We start from the raw sequence: 21,901 nt of genomic DNA, 5'->3' as shown, positions 1-21,901 counted from the left end.
GGAAAAAGTGCTCTTCACTGACGAGTCGCAGATTTGTCTCACCAGGGGTGATGGTCGGATTCACATTTATCGTCGAAGGATTGAGCGTTACACGGAGACCTGTACTCTGGACTAGGATCGATTTGGAGGTGGGGGGTCCGTCATGGTCTGGGGCGGTGTGTCACAGCATCATCGGACTGAGCTTGTTGTCATTGCAGGCAATCTCAACGCTGTGCGTTACAGGGAAGACATCCTTCTCCCTCATGTGGTACCCCCTTCCAGCAGGCTCATCCTGACATGACCCTCCAGCATGACAATGCCACCAGCCATACTGCTCATACTGTGCGTGATTTCCTGCAAGACAGGAATGTCGGTGTTCTGCCAAAGCCAGCGAAGAGCCAGGATCTCAATCCCATTGAGCATGTCTGGGACCTGTTGGATCAGAGGGTGAGGGCTAGGGCCATTCCCCCCAGAAATGTCTGGGAACATGCGGGTGCCTTGGTGGAATAGTGGGGTAACATCTCACAGCAAGAACTGGCAAATCTGGCTCAGTCCATGAGGAGGAGATGCACTGCAGTACTTAATGCAGCTGGGGACCACACCAGATACTGACTGTTACTTTTGATTTTGACCCCCCCCTTTGTGCAGGGACACTTCCACTTCTGTTATTCAAATGTCTGTGGAACTTGTTCAGTTTATGTCTCAGTTGATGAATCTTGTTAAGTTCATACAAATATTTACACGTTAAGTTTGCTGAAAATCAACGCAGTTGACAGTGAGAGGACGTTTCTTTTTTTGCTTAGTTTATGTACACACACACACACACACACACACACACACACACACACACACACACACACACATTTTACTTACATGGCCATGCACAAAGAGTAGAGGGTATTTCTTGGAGATGTAGTTACAGGGTGCAAAGAGGAGTAGAGGTGTGTGCTTAAGTAGGTCAAGGATTGTCAGAACTCAATGTCATAGTAGGACCGAGATTCCACTTTGTTGCAGAGTGAGAGGCACAGGGAGTTTTGTGTGTGTGTGGGAGGGGGAGGGGTGGGGGGGTAGATTGGATGGGTCGTAGACTAGCTGGGCAGGGGTCTTGGAGATAGGAGCTTGGACTTGCCTTCTGCTTCCTTCCCCTTCACCGCAGCCACGTAGGAGAAAAGGCAGAGGACGGAGTAACAGATTTGGTGTGCCTGTTTGAGAGCAAGAAAAAAAAGAGAGCGAGAGCATGAGGGAAGTGTAGCTTTGACATAGCTACTTGTGGCGTAGTCATACTACTTGTGCCTCCATACTCTTTATTATTTGGTGTCATGGCTCTGTAGAACTTACACTAATCGTGTTATGAACAAAAAGGGGATTATATTATTTGAAAAAAAATATTACATGCATTTTAGAAATTAATAGGTATTACTCTTCAAAATTGTGTCAGGACATACATGCAATGCAGTACTGTTAAAACAGATCTGGTGGCTATTGAATGGCAAGAGTATGGCGTTAGCTACGACAGCGGAAGAGTTCAACTCACCATGGGTGTCTTGTACTTGTGGATCACCACTTCTTTAGTTTCAGGAACTACAAGTGCAGGTGCAAGAGACAAAACAAAGGATTCAAGAGGTTGAAACCTCCCTTTAAGAAAAAGTGAGAGCTGGGGGTAGCAGGGGGTGTAGCATGTGACCAATGTTTTCAGACTATGAGAGGGTGGGCAAAAGAGGCTGTGGGCCAAGAGAGTCCACAAGTACTGAACTGGTTCAGAGTTGACACTTATCTCGAAAATGATGCTACCCAATTTGCTTTGGGTATATGCTAGATTGGACCAAATCAAAACACAGACACGCTTTACTTGGGCATGATAAAAACCGGTGGACGGTGGATACTCTCATATACTATCTGAAAAAGTGTGGTATTGTCAACATTACATTTCTGCCACTGCTAGGTCTAGCAAATATATTTGATATTTAAGGGGGAGGGACAGTAGAATCGAATTGCATCTTTGGGTGGTTCTTGCAGACATAAAATATGTTCTTCGTAAACCCTCTCAAATTATAGTGTTAGCGAAGCGAAGTTCAATAATGCGCTAAGAACTGTAGGTAGCTAGCCAGCTAATAAGCTAGCTAGCTAGGTGAAGAATCCCCTTCTACCTCAGTCACGAGCAGGATTGGATAGGTTACTTTGTAAATGTAATCCGCTACAATTACTACAGGTCCAAAACTGTAATCCATAAAGTAACTTTTGGATTACCCAAACTCAGTAACATAATCTGATTACTTTCAGTTACTTTTGGATTACTTACCCCTTGTGGGGCATTTGAAGCAGTGGTGTGTATTCATGGATGCCAAGGGAAGCCAGGCTTCCCTGAAAAATTGACCAAAAATATATCTATCTTTAGTCTTTTCATAATTTTCCATCAATTTGCAAGAGGCTGAATGTAGAAAGCACCCGAGAGAGCAACACAGTGCCCCTCTGTCTCTGTATGTGAAGGACATCTACAGTGGGGAGAACAAGTATTTGACACACTGCCGATTTTGCAGGTTTTCCTACTTACAAAGCATGTAGAGGTCTGTAATTTTTATCATAGGTACAACTTCAACTGTGAGAGACGAAAACTAAAACAAAAATCCAGAAAATCACATTGTATGATTTAAGTAATTAATTTGCATTTTATTTTATTTATTAAGTTCAAGATGACGGTCAATCACCCTTGGTCTGGGGCTCCATGCAAGATCTCACCTCGTGGGGCATCAATGATCATGAGGAAGGTGTGGGATCAGCCCAGAACTACACGGCAGGACCTGGTCAATGACCTGAAGAGAGCTGGGACCACAGTCTCAAAGAAAACCATTAGTAACACACTACGCCGTCATGGATTAAAATCCTGCAGCTCACGCAAGGTCCCCCTGGTCAAGCCAGCGCATGTCCAGGCCCGTCTGAAGTTTGCCAATGACCATCTGGATGATCCACAGGAGGAATGGGAGAAGGTCATGTGGTCTGATGAGACAAAAATAGAGCTTTTTGGTCTAAACTCCACTTGCCGTGTTTGGAGGAAGAAGAAGGATGAGTCCAACCCCAAGAACACCATCCCAACCGTGAAGCATGGAGGTGGAGACATCATTCTTTGGAGGATGCTTTTCTGCAAAGGGGACAGGATGACTGCACCGTATTGAGGGGAGGATGGATGGGGCCATGTATCATGAGATCTTGGCCAACAACCTCCTTCCCTCAGTAAGAGCATTGAAGGTGGGTCGTGGCTGGGTCTTCCAGCATGACAACGACCCGAAACACACAGCCAGGGCAACTAAGGAGTGGCTCCGTAAGAAGCATCTCACGGTCCTGGAGTGGCCTAGCCAGTCTCCAGACCTGAACCCAATAGAAAATCTTTGGAGGGAGCTGAAAGTCCGTATTGCCCAGCGACAGCCCCAAAACCTGAAGGATCTGGAGAAGGTCTGTATGGAGGAGTGGGCCAAAATCCCTGCTGCAGTGTGTGCAAACCTGGTCAAGAACTACAGGAAACGTATGATCTCTGTAATTGCAAACAAAGGTTACTGTACTAAATATTAAGTTCTGCTTTTCTGATGTATCAAATACTTATGTCATGCAATAAAATGCAAATGAATTACTTAAAAATCATACAATGTGATTTTCTGGATTTTTGTTTTAGATTCCATATCTCACAGTTGAAGTGTACTTATGATAAAAATTACAGATCTCTACATGCTTTGTAAGTAGGAAAACCTGCAAAATCGGTAGTGTATCAAATACTTGTTCTCCCCAATGTATCTGATGCTGTCTGGTCTTAGAGTATGACATTGTTGCCACCCGTAGCATTGAATGCAAGGGAAGCCAGCGAGCATTTAACCTCCCTTGTTATTTTGTAAATAAAATAATAGCCAATCAGCGTGGCGCTGAACTGAGTGAGCTCAACTTTGAAAGCTCCTGGGCGAATCACGAAAGTGTCAAGGGAAGCCAATTTGGATGTGGCTTCACTCCTATCACATCAAGAAAATTACATAATTGATAGAAACAACTTGAATTGATGTAGAGATGGCGCCAGAGGAGATGGCTGCCGTTTTTACGGGGTCCTAACCAATTGTGTTTTTTTGCGTTATTTGTAACTTATTTTGTACGTAATGTTTCTGCCACCGTCTCTTATGATGGAAAAGAGCTTCTGGATATCAGGACTGCGATTACTCACCTCGTACTGGATGAAGATTTTTTCTTTAACTAGTCGGACGCAAAGGATTTTCGTCAGACACCCGACAAGGCCCAAATCCCCGGAATTTGCATGAAGAAGAGACAGATGTCGGGGTGCCTTGTTAGGATCCGACAGCGAGTGAGTAATCCCCCTCTACCATCAGTGCTATTAGCCAACGTGCAATCATTGAATTACAAAATAGATGAGCTCAGATCAAGACTATCCTACTAACGGGACATTAAAAACTGTAATATCTTATGTTTCACCGAGTTGTGGCTGAAAGACGACATGGATAACATACAGCTGGCGGGGCTTTCAGTCCATCGGCAAGATAGAACAGCTGCCTCTGGCAAGACAAGGGGTGGCGGTCTGTGTCTATTTGTAAATAACAGCTGGTGCACAAAATCTAATATTAAGGAAGTCTCAAGGTTTTGCTTGCCTGAGGTAGAGCATCTCATGATAAGCTGTAGACAAGACTATTTGAGTGTTAATCATCTATATATTTCATAGCTGTCTATTTACCACCACAAACCGATGCTGGCACTAAGGCAGGACTCAAAGAGCTGCATAAGGCCATAAGCAAACAAAAAAATGATCATCCAGAGGCGGCGCTTCTAGTGGCCAGGGACTTTAATGCAGGAAAACTTAAATCAGTTTTACATAATTTCTACCAGCATATTAAATGTGCAACCAGAGAGAAAAAAACCCCAGCTCTAGACCACTTTTACTCCACACACAGAGACGTGTACATGCTCTCCCTCGCCCTCCATTTGGCAAATCTGACCATTACTCTATCCTCCTGATTCCTGCTTATAAGCAAAAACGATAGCAGGAAGTACCAGTGACTTACTCAATAAGGAAGTGGTCAGATGATGCAGATGCTAAACTATAGAACTGTTTTGCTAGCACAGACTGGAATATGTTCCGGGATTCTTCCGATGGCATTGAGGAGTACACCACATCAGTCACTAGCTTCATCAAGCAAAAGTGCATCGATGACGTCGTCCCCACAGTGACTGTACATACATACCCCAACCAGAAGCCATGGATTACAGGCAACATCCACACTGAGCTAAATGGTAGAGCTGCCGCTTTCAAGGAGAGGGACTTTAACCTGGACGCTTATAGGAAAACAATCTATGCCCTCCGACGAAATATCAAACAGGCAAAGCATCAATAGAGGACTAAGATTGAATCGTACTAAACCAGCTCCGTCGCTCGTTGGATGTAGCAGGGCTTGTAAACTATTACAGACTACAAAGGGGAGCACAGCCGCGAGCTGCCCAGTGACACGAGCCAACCAGACAAGCTAAATAACTTCCATGCTTGCTACGAGACAAGCAACACTGAAGCATGCATGAGAGCTTCAGCTGTTCCGGACGACTGTGTGATCACACTCTCCATAGCCTTAAACCTCTTGAAGCTAGGGGGCACTATTTTTATGTTTGGAAAAATAACGTTCCCAAAGTAAACTGCCTATTTCTCAGGACCAGATGCTAGAATATGCATATAATTAACATATTAGGCTAGAAAACACTCTAACGTTTCCAAATCTGTATTGTCTGTGAGTATAACAGAACTGATATTGCAGGCGAAACCATGAGACAAATCAAACCAGGAAGTGGCTTCTATTTTGAAAACCTTCCATTGCTCCATTTAAAGAGATATCAACTAGATTCCTTTTCCTATCGCTTCATCAAAGTGTCAACAGTCTTCAGACATAGTTGCAGACATAGTTTAGGCTTTTATTTAGAAAAATTAGCCAGAACGATAACATCGCGTCAAGTGGTCACATGAGTTTTGCTCACGCAACAGAATTTGGACAGCTATTGTTTTTTCCTCTCCTACTGTGAAAGACATTTGCGGTTGATATATTATCGATTATATATTTTAAAAACAACCTGAGGATTGATTATAAAAAACATTTGACATGTTTCTGTGGACATTACGGATATTATTTTGAATTTGTCTGCGTTGTCGTGACCGCTCTTTCCTGTGGATTTCTGAACATAATGCGCCAAACAAATGGAGGTATTTTGGATATAAAAATAATCTTTATGGAACAAAAGGAACATTTGTTGTGTAACTGGGAGTCTGGTGAGTGAAAACATCCGAAGATCAGAAAAGCAATCAAATGAATCGTTTACCTTTGATGATTTTCGTGACCGAGCTACCTGATGCTAAGTGTACTTAATGTTTTGTCATGCGATCGATAAACTTACACAAACGCTTGGATTGCTTTCCCTGTAAAGCATCATTTCAAAATCAGAGACGACAGATGGATTAACAAAAGGCTAAACTGTGTTTTGCAATATTGCACTTGTGATTTCGTGAATATGAATATTTTTAGTAATATTATTTGACTGAGGCGCTATGCTATTCAGCGGTTGCTGATGACAATTATCCCGCTTAAGGGATGGGTAGCGTTAAGAAGTTTTAAACAGGTCAACATTCAAAAGACCACAGGGCCAGATGGATTACCAGGACGTGTACTCCGAGCATACGCTGACCAACTGGAAAATGTCTTCACTGACATTTTAAACCTCTCCCTGACATGTTTCAAGCAGACCACCATAATCTCTGTGCCCAAGAACACCAAGGTAACCTGCCTAAACGACTACCGACCCATAGCACTCACATCTGTAGCCATGTAGTGCTTTCAAAGGCTCACATCAACACCATTATCCCAGAAACCCTAGACCCACTCCAATTTGCATACCGCCCCAACAGATCCACAGATGATGCAATCTCTATTACATTCCACACTGTCTTTTCCCATCTGGAGAAAAGGAACACCTATGTGAGAATGCTATTCATTGACTACAGCTCAGCGTTCAACACCATAGTGCACTCAAAGCTCAACACTAAGCTAAGGACCCTGGGACTCAACAACTCCCTCTGCAACTGGATCCTGGATTTCCTGACGGGCCACCCCCTGTTGGTAAGGGTAGGTAACACCACATCCATCACGCTGATCCTCAACACGGGGGCCCCCCAGGGGTGCGTGCTCAGTCCCCTCCTGTACTAACTGTTCACCCATGACTGCACGGCCAAGCAGGACTCCAACACCATCATTAAGTTTGCCGACGACACAACAGTGGTAGGCCTGATCACCGACAACGATGAGAAAGCCTATAGGGAGGTGGTCAGAGACCTGGCAGTGTGGTGCCAGGATAACAACCTCTCCCTAAACATGATCAAGACAAAGGAGATGTTTGTGGACAACAGAAAAAGGAGGACCGAAAACACCCCCATTCTCATCGACAAGGCTGTAGTGGAGCAGGTTGAGTTCCTTGGTGTCCACATCAACAAAATATCATGGTCCAAACACACCAAGACAGTTGTGAAGGGGGCACGACAACACCTATTCCCCCTCAGGAGACTGAAAAGATTTGGCATGGGTCCTCAGGAAAAAAATAGAAAAAAAATTGTTCTACAGCTGCACCATCGAGAGCATCATGAATGGTTGCGTCACCGCCTGGTATGGCAACTGCTGGGCCTCCAACCACAAGGCACTAGAGGGTAGTGTGTACGGCCCAGTACATCACTGGCGCCAACCTTCCTGCCATCCAGGACCTCTATACTAAGCGGTATCAGAGGAAGGCCCAACAAATTGCCAAAGACACCGGAGAGACAAGTCCAGGTCCAAAAGGCTTCTTAACAGCTTCTATTCCCAAGCCATAAGACTCATGAACAGCTAATCAAATGGCTACCCAGACTATTTGCATTGTCCCCACCCCCCATTTTTACACTGCTGCTACTCTCTGTGTATTATCCACGCATAGTCACTTTACCTCTACCTACATTCCTCAATTAACTGGTGCCCGGCACATCGACTCTGTACCGGTACCCCCTGTATATAGCCTCACTGTTATTTTATTGTTGCTCCTTAATTATTTGTTATTTTTTAAATGCAGTTTATTTTAGTCAATACTTCAACACTTTTTTTCTTAACTGCATTTTTGGTTAAGGGCTTGTAAATAAGCATTTCACTGTATTCGTGACAAATAAAATGTGATGATTTGAATTGTTGCATCTCGAGTTGTTGTCCTCCAGTGGCTAGCTTGCTAAAATTTGCCCTTTCCTTGTCATGGATGGAGATAGGGATTTGGACTTTGTTTTTTATTTAATTCTCCGTACTAGGCAATAATTATAAAGGCAATTCTGATCCAACCATAAATTCATACATTGTTACCCTGGACTGAGAGGATGATAGTTCAATAGCTATGTAGCTATACGGAGAAGGCTAATGTTAACTAGCTAACGTTTCCCACGAAAGGAAGTTAGGCTAGCGAGCAAGCATTTTAGCTAGGTAGCCTAGGATAAGAACAAATAAAAGCGTATATTGTATGACAGTCAGACTGTTTTTTCCACATGAGAGGATGTCTATGACGTTTCAAATTGTATTGGTCACATACACATATTTATCAGTTGTTATTGCGGGTGTAGTGAAATGCTTGTAGTAGGGTGAGTCAACATGTTTTTTTCTGCATTCTCACACACACAAATAAAACCATGGACAGCCACATCATATTTAGCTTACGTTGATTGGACTAAATTGTTTTTGGTATCTTTTAGTTGTCACTGTATTAGACTAAGCATAGGTCATTTGATAATGTTGAAATGGTGTTGGAATAGTGGAGGCAGCTCCCGTTTTCTTTGCAACTTGTGGTAACGCTCCTTTGTTCTTAATCAATAGTTGTTTAGTAGTCCGAAAATGTTGTAAACATCAACTTGCTTGACCATGCTGTAGGTCATGTGACTGTTTGTTACATGCAGTATGCTTTGTGGACTTCAACAGACCGAGGTGACTCTCCGGTTTTGTGATGAAACAAAAGTGGTTGAATTCAGGGGCGCAACTTTGGTTTTAGAAGTGAAGGGGACACATTTTTAATCCATTCGTATAAATAATCCAAACAGCCTACCCGACCGTTCGGAGGCATCCACTTGGTTCTAAAGCACCCAGTTGCCTCGTTTTGTTTCACATTCCAATGATAAAAGTGGGTGGGACAAAAATGCTATTTCAGAATGTGTGTGTGTGTGTGTGTGGGGGGGGGTTACAGAGCAAACAATGCAAATATCACAACACATAGGTTGTAATATGGCTTTTTTTCCTGGCTTGGCTTCCCCAGTGATATTACCCATGCACCGCTACAGAGTAGAAGACAAAAAGTATCCAAACGCATTTGGTGCATCATTATAGTGGTCTCTGACTTGTGGTCAGACTCACTCAGGTGGAACAAACTTAAACGCGTGCCTGTAATCTGATTACAACATTTTTGCTATGACTGTTGTATAATCGCCACAGATAAACCAAGTTATAACTCCTGTAACATTCTACTGCATCATTGCCATCTTGCCTTGCTAACTTATCCTGGTTAGCCTATGCTAGTTCCCAGTTAATGTAGCCTTGCTACTCATTTTTATATATTGTCTATTACAAATGAATATATCAGTATTGGGTTATGACGTATAGTTCACGTTCCTTGTTAAACTGTATATTATGTAGGCTTCCATTAAGGTTTCTCTAACTGGTCTATTCACTGTAGCGGTAAGCCGTGGTCAGAACAGTATCTTGTACAGGTTTATATTCCATATAATCTTACTTATATCCATTTTGTTACCATGTATGCTTACTGCCCTGCATGTTATTTGTACCTGTAAATTCCTATTCTACAGTGTTGTATGTAACTGCAGGCCATTTAGGCAGTTCGCCATTTATGCCTGTTATTCTCTATGGGGAAATACAGCACCCACTAGGCTGCAGTCCAAACACGTTATTTCTACCCACTCAGCCCTTGGTCTAGCAATTTTCCCTCTGGGAATCCCCAGTGAAACTGGATGCAGTTTGATTGCCATCTGAGCGATTGAAGAACTCGCAGGGTTCACTTGCAGGGTATCAGGATATCACCCACAATTCAATCTGTAGTCACATGTCAAACTCTGGTGGCCACAAAGTTTTACATTTAAATCAACAAGGCTGCATTTTCGGCATGTTAGAAAACATTATGAACCTAGCTTGCTAAAAAATATATAAACAACATTGATTTTAGCATTGGAAAATTGGCGTAGTCTCGTAGTGAGGAGCCTATAAAACGTAGCTAGAGTCATAAACATATGTTTTGGAATTCAGAAATGCATTAGAGTAAGTTACCAAACTATAAAACTAGCTAGCCAGCTATGGGTAAATGTAGCTAGCTACCTGACAGGAGTGCTAGCTAGCTACGTTATCTTACTAGGTACATTGTGCTCTCGAGTGGCACAGAGGTCTAAGGCACTGCATCTCAGTGCTACAGGCATTACTACAGACACTGATTAAATAAAAATGTAATAAAACATGAATAGCTTTAGGTTGGTTGTTTTTAAGCTCAACTTCAAGATTTCCACCAAGGACGTTGCCTCTCCAATCATCACTCTCGCTTGGGCGAGGGACATTTAAAAGAACACTTGGATGTGACAATGAAAAATGTAATTCAAGGCCTGAGGGTTTAGGGCCTAGGTCTACTTTGAGTTTGAAACGCAGCCGTTAAGAGTTGTCGTTCTCTAGCGCCGCCCTTTCCGGAATCTTCCCGGATGTCAGTCAGCCTTTGCAATTAGAGCTATTACAGGGCTCGTCTGCAGCCTAGTGGCAGTTTATTATTGCAACCAATATATGCATATTGTTTACGTGTGCCACTTATTATGTATGTCTATTTCTTAGGTATTATTGCCATTATGTTATGTATACATTCCTTTTGACTATTTATGCATATTATTTTCTGTTTATGCATATTACCTATTCTATACTTATGTCAATGTCTTTTCTAGTGAATGCATATACATTACTAATATTGTATTATTATTCATTTTCTCTAGTAGAAACCACACATCTTTACTGCTACATATTCACCATTATTCTGGTCGCTGTGGAATTGAGGTGTTCACAGTGAATCAACGGCTTGCAGGTCTTTTTGACCAAAGACACAGGGGCTAGCGTCGCACTATCCCAGGGCAAAAAGCATAGTTTTCTACAAGCTATGCTGACTGGCAAACAACCACAGCTAAGTTACGTAGCTAGCTATCATCTTTAAAGCTAACTATGGAAAACTGCTTGTGTGTGAATAAAACTTGGGGACAGTTTGGTTATGTTTCCACCATGTCTGCATACCGGACTACCATCTTGATGACTGTCTGCATAGTTCACTAGAGATGAGTTCACAAAGTTAGAGAATTTCATCTGCTCAGTCCACAGCGAGTGGCAAACAGCTCTGACAAAAAGCTGGCTAGTTTGTTTATTTTTGCTTCGTTTGCGAGAACCACCCAAACTTCAACCTCGCTTCTAGCTTGCCGCCAGCTTTTTCCTTGTGGTACATGTCAAACACTATACCTGAATGAGTTGGCTCAGTTTCTCACCTGATAAAAAAAATATATAGTTTGGTTGTTTCCTAAAAAAAAGTGTTTTTTTCCTGCCCCCCTTACTCACTGTTCCTAGATTTGTTTTGGTGAATAGATTCAACTGTTTGTAGCAGCAAACCATTTGAATACAGGCATCAAAATGATTGTGTAAAGGAGGACATACATGGCCCACGGAAAAGGAAAGAACTCACACGAATGGCTTGAAAATACAAAAAAATCTGAGACTGTGCATGAGTCACAGTGCGAACAAATGTGTACAGCAACAACAATAACAATGTAAAACAATGTGGAGAATGGGAAAGAAACTAAGCAGGACATTATAGGGGAAAAACAAAGTGTGTTAACCAAGAAACTGAACACTTAAAGATGTCACAAACACATAAGCTGTTAAAGGTATACTTTGGCATTTTGGCATTGAGGCCCTTTATCTACTTCCCCATTGTCAGATTAACTCATGGATACTATTTTTATGTCTCTGCGTGCAGTTTGAAGGAAGTTGCTAACTAAAACAATTGCTAACTAGCGTTAGCGTAATGACGGCGTTTATGGGCTCACGAAACTACATCTAACTTTATACTAGACATAGAGACATAAAAATGGTATCCATGAGTTTATCTGACTGGGGAAGTAGATTGCTAAAATCCCGAAGTGTCCTTTTAATGAGGCCCAACTCCCTAGACCAAGTTCAAAGCCAGTGTCGGAGGACAGACTTTTCATTAGTAACTGAACCTACGAAAGAGATGTAGGGGTCGGAAAAAATGGGGAGGGGAAGGGGGCAGTTCAAAACCCTCAGCTCCCCACATTGTCAAGTCGCCAGGTTTCTTCGTCTCAAAACCCCAAAACATTGAGGGAAAAACAACGCTAGAGGGGTTTGCTTTTTTCAAGTGATGGGAGAGGAGCATAAAGTTTCATAAACTGTCAGAAGGACAGGCAGAAACTCAGGCAAGGGTACAAGAAAGGAACAAGGGGGATTCGGCATAAAGAATGAGGGGCATGAGAGAAGGTGGGAACGGAGAGGAGGAATGCTCTTAAGTGAGGAAAGGAGAAGAGAAATTTGACAGCACTTTACCTGCTGGAGAATGAAGGTTTTCATAGCGGCAAAGATGAGGGTAACGTATTACAAAAGCAGCACAGAGACACGGCAGTAACCCAGTCCAGCGCTGACAGAGATGGGGGCTATCACCTCACAGATCTAGGCCTCTCTTAATAATCTCACTGGTCACTGGTTATCGATTTCAAGTATGGCAGTATAATAAGCCATGACAAACTATCTACTGTACACATCAAGAAGGAAATGCTCTAAATATCTAAATAGTAGCCCTGGTCTTAGAAAGGAATCACTAATCGCATTTAGTAGGCACCATTGAGCAAAAATATTTGAAATGGCTGAGATACTACCTGAACATGCCTAAAAAAAGCAAATTTTCCTTTTCTTAATGTTTTTTCTTTTGTGCCACCTCAACGCAACCCAGATGTGGCCATTTCCAACAAGTTAGCATCCTTCTATCCTGAAGATCAAGCAAGCAGATCAAGTACCCCCTAGGAATCTAAATTGAAACAATTTTTCAAGATAATTCAGCTTCAACTGAGAGCTGAGAACATAAAATCAACGTAGGTGTCCTTTATTCTTAATGAGCGTTTTTAAAACCGTTAAAACAAGATCTGGGGCTCCTGCTTCCCTTTGCTCTAGGCTTTGATGAATTTCCCTCTCATGCACATACCATCTTATTTGGTCGAGTGAACCCTAAAACGATTTCCTACCCTAAAGCACTAATTTCCAACATTTGATCCTTACGAAAGTCTGATGCAGAAACAAGCTGTGCATCAAGTCTTCCATCATAATACGACAGATCTGACTCCTAAGATCTCATGGTTAAAAACAAAAAATAGTTTTCGTTTTTAATCATGAGATCTTAGGAGTCAGATCTGTCGTATTATGATGGAAGACTTGATGCACAAAATGCAATGACAGCAAATAAAATCTGAAATCTCACAAATAGGGTTGTTTTGTCTTATTTTATAAAATCAGCAATAAATATGAAATTAGCAAACATTCCTATTTGTGAGGGCTGGTCTTCTCAATTGCCAAATGAAACTAGCTAATTCTAACACGGACTATATTTGCCCCGAGGTAAGCAAGAGCTGTTGTGAATCCACTGAACCTCGAGTCGTTACAGTTGCTATCTCTGTGTGTCAGCGTTGCGTTTGTCGTGAAGCTGAGTTACTGCCGTGTCGAGTACAGACCTAGAATCAATAGATGGGGTAATTACCAAATTCCTCCAGGACAAAGACTCCCTTCACAGTATTGCACTTTTTAATGTGATTCAGCTCTATGAAAACCTAAAACAAAAAACAAACAAAAACAGCAAGACAGAACATTAGCAACTCAATGACAACAGGCTGAAATTAAACATTTCAGATAGAAAATGAACAACGTTAAATTCTCATCTAGTCAATACTAAAAGGGAAAAATGGATGGCATTTGCAAGCTTTTAAACACTACCAAAAAGAAATAGGAAAGCACAAAACAGAAGTTTCCATGATTGAACGCTTACATGGGCTGGGGTTAGGTGAGTAGAAATGCATTGTGGGAAGGTCTATGATGAAGTGAGTGCTATTAATGATTACTTGCTGAATGAAACTATATTATGGCAATTTGTTCGCACTTATAGTGCCTTCGTGTGCATCAGCAAAGCCATTGTGAAGCAACAGTGAAGCAATGGTGACTGCTATTAAATCTGGTTTTCCCGACTAATGCAAATGCACTGTGGCCCATGTAATGCTTAGAATACATGGAAATTCCATATGAAAACAGAGATGAGAACACATAAAATAAAGTTTGCCACACACAGCTAAAAACAATTGTGGAAAAATAACCCAACCCCAAAAAATGGCATACCCGCTAACAAATAAACACAGCAGAGGTTGTGTACCTTCCGCTCCTTGCAGGGGGAGAGAGCATGGAAGAGAAACGGATTGAATTATTATCGGACAGAAGAGCACAAACACTGGACGGCGCTCAAAGAGGGCGCTGCACTATCCCCCCCAAAAAAACAATCAACCTAATGGACAGGACTTGACGTATTAACAGCTATCAATGCCAATATAATATACCCATCACAGACATTTCTACTGGAATGATAAAGTGCTAAACTACGAAAGGTGGAAAAATAATAACTACTGAAAGTTGGTCGAGTCTATACTTTTAACAGCTGGTCCTTTGTTTTGGTTTGTTCCTGGGCCTAACCCAGAAAATGACAGTTACTACCAGCTTACCAAAACCAATAATAATACACGATGTAATTACATTATTTCAACCCGTTTTGATGGCTGGGAACCCACTCCCACCCCCAATGCCCTCCATGCCCCCTCCTCCAGCAACAAGGGCTGGCACCAACAGCTCAGTAGCACAGGTACAAGAGGGCACTCTGCCACATCGCCTCCCCAACAAAACAGGCTGTCACCTATAACAACCTCACCCCTCTGTAACATGCCAACGTATTTAACCCTACGTTGACCCATGTCGGACACTGGAAGCTTGGGTGGGCCTGCACTGGGAAAATGTAATGGGTTGGCGTTAACTATTATATGAAAAAGTTCTTTACAACAAGATTGTTAAGTGTTTGTTATTGCGTGAATGATGTCTATGAATATGACATTTACTACTGGTGTTTAAGCTCCTGCAGAGCTGACGGTGGAAAAAGAGGTGGTTTGAATTTGCCAAGCAGCATCTCAATGAGAGCCATGACCATTATCGTACAATGAGGTGGCACAAACTGGGTGGCCACAAACGTATGTGTTGTTCCTTAAAAGGCAAGTTAGGTGTCTGTAGTAGGGAAAGGGTTTTTTACAAACTTATGACTCTTGTACCCTTGTTAAATTCTATATGATGATGACAATGATGTAACTGTTCGTCAACCATAGCAACGTGTTCTAACCTGTTAGGTGGCTCAAATTAGACCAACGTGTTGAAGTGTTGCATCAAAAAGAAGGCACAATCAAATACACTCTCGATTGGCCGCTGCAATGTCTAGCCTCAACTTTCAATTAGGTGCGCTGTGTGATCTAAAGAAATCAAGAAAGCAGTTCAAAGAGATAGGACCTTTCATAAAGAATGTAGTGGTCAGAAACATTCTTTTCTATTCTACTACAATTGAGTATTACCTTATGAGTAGGCATTCTGTGTTGATTCAATGCGTTTTTGCCCCAATCCTACAGTGTGATATGTCCAGTGTGTTTCGTCACTTTGCTTATATTAAAATGAGTGCCCACTCCTATGACCCTCAATCATTGGCGGAGCAATTGTGTAATTGTTATTTCAGATCCAAGCATTTCCTTTCAGTCCAAAAATATCTACTTGTGACAGTGGTGAGGACTGAGATCAATTATATTCTTACTCAAGTTGATTAAGGAAATGGAATTGCCCTACCCCCAAAAGATGTGAATTACTTGAAGAGGTATTTTTCATTTAACTTTCATATGCAGGTCAAGGGAATTTAAGGGGACAAAACTTTAAAAGAACAGTAAAATAAAATGGCAATTATTAATGAAAAGTCTTTGCACAAGGTCATCCGTCTCATCTCTGACCTCTGAAATCTCTCTAACACAAACAGAACACTCGCCTTCCTCCCACACACACGAACAGACGACAAGGTTTGGGCACCACAAGTAAGAATGCTAAGTATTAACATAATATTTTTGTATTTTATATATATTTTTGAAATGTCCAATTATTATATTTTTTAACGCCTTTTTTCCTCCCCAATTTCGTGATATCCAATTGGTAGTTACAGTCTTGTCCCATCACTGCAACTCTCGTACGGACTCGAAAGAGGCGAAGGTCGAGAGCCATGCATCTTCCAAAACACGACCTGCCAAGCCGCACTGCTTCTTGACACACTGCTCGCTTAACTCGGAAGCCAGCCGCACCTATGTCATACAGCTGGCGACCTGAAGTCAGCGTGCATGACCCCGGATGCCACAAGGAGTCGCTAGGGCGCGATGGGGACAAGGACATCCCAGCCGGGCAAACTCTCCCCTAACCCGGACGACGCTGGGCCAATTGTGCGCCGTCACATGGGTCTCCCGGTTACAGCCAGCTGCGACACAGCCCGGGATTGAACCAGAATCTGTGATGACGCCTCTAGCACTGCGCCACTCGGGAGGCCTTTAACAGAAATGTTTAAGTGGATATGCGTTTTCTTCTTTAAACACACATCTTAGTGACTGCACAAATAAAACATAAGATCTTTTAAATCATAGAAAGACAAAGCACAAAAATGTATTCTTCCTCTAAGGTCATGATCAAAACAGTGACTGAAAGTACCTTCAAAATATACTCTGCTTTTGCACTCAATTCAGTAGGCTATAAAATACTTATCAATGTCAATCATAAACAACCCTAAATGCCGTCTATTCTCTCTCTTTTTTTTAAAGGGACCTTAGAGGAAGTGAGCCACAGTTGTGTGTGTGTGTGTGTGAGAGAGAGAAAGAAAGAAAGAAAATAGAAAAAGAGAACAATTGAGGTGGGTGGAAAGAGGTTAAGTGGTTTTGCGTGTGTGTATGTGTGCGTGTGTGTATATATTGTATATGTGTGTATGTGGTAATACAGGCCTCCTACCTGGCTGTGCATGAATTTGAGGTTGATGCCTTCCAGGGTGACTTGCAGCAGTCCTCCCTCGCCCGTCTTCATGTCCTGCACAGGGAACTCTCCACCCAGCTCTGGACCTATGGAGAGAGGGGCAGATCGCTTAAACCAAAGGATCCCTCCCCTATCCATTCTGCTGTACATCTCTTTTGAAAAGTGTTAGTGATGACAGATATTAAACTCTTTACTTGGCCAACTGAGCTGATTGACTCAAAAGGTTATAGAATTTATTGGATGATAAAGCAGTAATCTAGAGCTCACCTTTACTCAGAGTTATTCCTACACCCTAAAGTTATACTTTTCCATAGACTATGAACTATTACTAACTGCTATTAGCCCTTAGGGCAGTGGTATACAAACCTTTTCATTGGGGACCCCATTTTGTTTGCCAGCATTTCTGGGGGCACCATTTTTTTTGGACAAATGCAATGACCCAATCTTAAAACTGGAAAATGTCAATTTTTACATGAACAAATAACCTTCAATTCATTACATTTTTTTTTTTACATGATCAAAATGAAAAGAATCCAGTGCATTCATTTTTAAAATGATCTTTCTCATAAACGTTTGTATATTGTCCCATACAATAATCTGTACTCTCAACAAACAAAAAAAATCTCCCAATTTTTTATATATTTTAAAAATATATTTAGGCAATCCCACTGCTATTCCTCTGCAACTCCACTAGGGGTCCCGACCCAGACTTTGAATACCATTGCCCTAGGGCTATACATTTTCAAAACGCAGAGCAATCATACATTGGTGCTGCCTCAAAGGGTCTAGCCAACATGCACACATACCTGGTTTAATGCTCTGCTGTCGCGCAGCAGCCCTTTCCATGCTGTCCTTCACACAGTAATACAATTCACGACACTAGACAAGAAAACATTTGAATTCAGATTATGCACTATGGAATAGGAAAAGTGTCTATACAAAGTCTGACACGAAAGTCACCACATTTACAGTCACCTTAATCAGAGGTTCCACTAACACAGATATCATGGTGTTCATAATTGCTTGCCGCATTTCAGTACGCGAGCGGACGGTAGAGGCTCACCTTCTTGGTGTAGAACTTGTTGAGTTGAGTTTCCTGGCCATTGCGTCTCCACAGACACAGCACCTTGGTCTTGGGACAGTAGGTCATGTTAATGAGTTTCTCGTACCACCAGCGCTCATACACTGTGCCGATGTTGCTGCGCAGGACTATGCAGTCGTCACACACCTGAATGGGGGAAAAGGACAGAGGAAAAGGATGCAATTATTTGATATCTACTGTAGAGCTAAACGCTTGATCTACTGAAACTACAAATTGCAGCATTTTGACAGTTCTTGACAATGATTGGTAAATTTGATCTATTCAGATACTCTTGTCTGGCTTTCATGCATCTCTTGGGCACAATAAAAAAAACATGAACAAGGCCTAAGTACAAGGAAGGTCCGGGAAAGTGAATCTCATACCTCCATGAAGAAGATGTCCCCCGTGGTGTCTGTCCCAGCATGCACCACAAAGGTCTGCTTCTTGATGTGACGGCTTCCGCTAGGTCTGATGGACAGCTCGCGGCCATTCTGAAATGTGAGTGAACAAGACTCTAACCCTTCTCCTACAGTTTTTGAGGCCCCATGGAAATATAATTAACATAAATAAATCTGAGTCAAAATACATCTGTTTAAGCTAGAGATATGTTTTTTGTTGTTGCATGGGCTGCATCTCAATCCACCGCATCCGCCGAGATCGCCCTACCACATCTGTGGTGAAAGGTGGCAGAATTAGAAGAACGGTGTTTGTCAGACTATGAGATACCCAGAAAATTGGTCTTCTCACAAAAACGTTTGTAGCGTCTGAACAGTTTAGCCTATAAGACTATTATGACCCCTCTGTGGAAATATGACTCTCACAAACCCGATGGTGTTCTCCGTTTTGCTCTACGAAGTTGTAACAGACCCATCTGCCAACTTCTGTCTGTAGCATCCAAACAGTTTGAGCTACACAGTAATATGACCCCTCTGTAGAAAGGTGAGTCTCTCACGAACACGTCAAAAGTTTGGACACACCTACTCATTCCAGGGTTTTTCTTTATTTTTGAAAAAGAGAAGAGAAAGCCAAGTGTGCAAAGCTGTCATCAAGGCAAAGGGTGGCTTCTCAAATATAACATTTATTTAGATTTTTTTTTAACACATTTTTGGTTACTACATGATTCCATATGTGTTATTTCATCGTTTTGATTTCTTCACTACTATTCTACAATGTAGAAAATAGTTCAAATAAAGAAAACCCTTGAATGAGTAGGTGTGTCCAAAGTTGACTGGTACTGTACATGTCGGTTGTTTTGCTCTAGGAAGCCCACAAGCCTCATCTGAAGGTCCCCAGTACCAGTTTTAAAATACATTTATGGAAGTATATATGGAGACTGTTTAGGGACTAAAATGGGGTTAAATACATGTCAAATTATAATACACATTTCCTGATCTTTCTTATATCTCTCAGATATAAGAAAACACTTCCTTCAGATTTTTCTAGGGGATTGTTGTTCCATGTAGTGAATCTGTTATTCAATGCTTTTCTATGAGTAATAAAAGTAATGCCAAATCAAATGTTTCATTCCTGGCTTAGACAGGGCTTAGACTCTAGCGGGTTAAACAGAGATACTGTATCAGCCAGCAACACTGATAATCTCACATACACTAAAAACATGTGTTGCATAAAATGATCTGGCTTGAAGGACCATATAAATATTTTAATCTATATGCCACTTGGTAGAACAGTTGACCCGCCTTAGTGGCTCCTATTTTATTGAAGAGAGAGAACCCTTGGTTCGTTCTTACCAAATTAGCCAGTTTGTCCAGACACTCATTGATCTCCTGGCTGTGGCTGAGGCCGATGTGGGACTTCCCCATCAGACGCCTCACCTTCTTCCTGATGTCATTCTTGCTCACCTGGACAGACAGAAACAGACAGACAAACAAATTTAGCAAGACACATTGGAAAATATATGATGCCTACCTATCTTAACATTTGTAGTTGCTGCAGTTGACATACGGGGGTTACGGAGTCAAACATTGTGTGTGATAGACCAACCTTAACCATTAGCATGTAGGCGATCATATTGTGCAGTAGAGTAGCTAGCAACCTGTCCTCGTCGTCCTCCAGGCGCTTACGGTCGTGGTCCCCGAGTGACAAGTATCTGTGTAAACAGTGGTAACCATCAGACTCGAAACAGGAAACACAGCTATACAAGGATGGCTGACATTTCAAAAATACAGATCCACTCTAATAGGCAACCTGTACCTGTCAATCATCTCTTGAGGTCCCTGGTCCATACCCATCCCCTCCCTTTCCAACATGACAGCATCCAAGTAAGCATCCTCCCAGAACTGGACCTGGTCCCACAGTGTAGAGCGCTCCTTACCTACACAAATATAACACACATTGGCTTATCTGTGTCCAAAGGTCACACACATCATGACCACAATCACAAGGGCACACAAAAACACAAAACTAGTGTTACTGTACAAAATCATCACTAGATCAAAATCACCTTCACACTGACAACGACATGTCACCCCACACTCGCCAGTAGACATACATTAACAGACACATGATCCCACAGAACCTTACATGACTGCACACACACACACACAAACGAACGAACGAACACCCATACAAACACACATCCATACGAACACACACACCTGACCATGTGATTGTTGAAAAGTTTTTTTTTTTCAACCAAGAGACATTTCCTCTTGTTTACTTATTCATAGGAGTTTTGCGACACTGTTTACAATACAAACCCCTCAGTGTGATGGGCAATCCAGTGGCAGTAAAGATCAAAGCACCACATCAAAGCACCAGACAATACACAAGTGAGCACCAGAACCCAGGTGGGCATTGCATCCAAGCATAAACATAGAAGGTCAAAAGATGAAAGATGTCAGCCCTACTCAGAGAGAAGGTTTCCATGGCAGCATCCTCCAGCTGGTCCCACATGGAGCTCTTGTCGCGCCCTGCAAGGTGTTCCCGGGACACGCAGCAGGGAGGAAGAGGAGCAGCAGAGCAAAGAGGGTTAAGCTCAGAGCTGAGTGGGTTAATGGCAAGCCAAAAGCAGAGAGAGAAGGGGTGAAAGGACAAATAAATTGACCCAACCTCATTCACTTCAGACCTACCTTCACGCTTTATAGTACAGTTCATGCAGTGTTAGTCAAATAGTGAGAAAGAGTTTTGGATAAAGAGTTTGACAAATCACACACACATATACATATATACAGTATGTAGCTGGAAACGGCAGATTTATAGAATATCTACATATGCGTACAGAGGCCCATTATCAGCAACCATCACTCCTGTGTTCCAATGGCACGTTGTGTTAGCTAAACCAAGTTTATCATTTTAAAAGGCTAATTGATCATTAGAAAACCCTTTTGCAATTATGTTAGCACAGCGGAAAACTGTTGTCCTGATTAAAGAAGCAATAACACTGGCCTTCTTTAGACTAGTTGAGTATCTGGAGCAACAGCATTTGTGGGTTACAGGCTTAAAATGGCCAGAAACAAATACATTTCTTCTGAAACTCGTCAGTCTATTCTTGTTCTGAGAAATGAAGGCTATTCCATGCGAGAAATTGCCAAGAAACTGAAGATCTCATACAACTCTGTGTACTACTCCCTTCACAGAACAGGACAAA

The 21,901-nt window shown here is 42.1% G+C and overlaps 1 protein-coding gene across 32 annotated transcripts in view; it reads right to left on the bottom strand.

The window, feature by feature from the left end:
- Positions 1-803: 803 nt before the first annotated feature.
- The window catches only part of LOC110526181 (MAP kinase-activating death domain protein), an 83,835-nt gene continuing 62,737 nt past the window's right edge, over positions 804-21,901 (bottom strand). For 17 of the 32 annotated variants that reach the window (XM_036980467.1, XM_036980470.1, XM_036980478.1 and 14 more), the window contains 12 exons: positions 21,162-21,224; positions 20,506-20,626; positions 20,296-20,401; positions 20,043-20,153; positions 18,678-18,785; positions 18,277-18,441; positions 18,020-18,092; positions 17,193-17,299; positions 14,506-14,514; positions 13,843-13,912; positions 1,514-1,560; positions 804-1,181 (listed from right to left, as the gene is read on the bottom strand). In XM_036980467.1, coding sequence (XP_036836362.1) covers positions 1,068-1,181; positions 1,514-1,560; positions 13,843-13,912; positions 14,506-14,514; positions 17,193-17,299; positions 18,020-18,092; positions 18,277-18,441; positions 18,678-18,785; positions 20,043-20,153; positions 20,296-20,401; positions 20,506-20,626; positions 21,162-21,224 — 1,094 coding nt within the window. In that variant the 3' untranslated portion in view covers positions 804-1,067. Of the gene's footprint in view, positions 1,182-1,513; positions 1,561-13,842; positions 13,913-14,505; positions 14,515-17,192; positions 17,300-18,019; positions 18,093-18,276; positions 18,442-18,677; positions 18,786-20,042; positions 20,154-20,295; positions 20,402-20,505; positions 20,627-21,161; positions 21,296-21,901 lie in introns of those variants that run through there. The other 15 variants (XM_036980473.1, XM_036980491.1, XM_036980472.1 and 12 more) reach the window with 5 other exon arrangements.

The sequence above is a fragment of the Oncorhynchus mykiss genome, chromosome 6, assembly GCF_013265735.2.
Source record: "Oncorhynchus mykiss isolate Arlee chromosome 6, USDA_OmykA_1.1, whole genome shotgun sequence".
Lineage (NCBI taxonomy): Eukaryota > Metazoa > Chordata > Actinopteri > Salmoniformes > Salmonidae > Oncorhynchus > Oncorhynchus mykiss.
The sequence above is the reverse complement of the archived record's forward strand: the minus strand, read 5'-3'. Positions and strand labels throughout refer to the sequence as shown.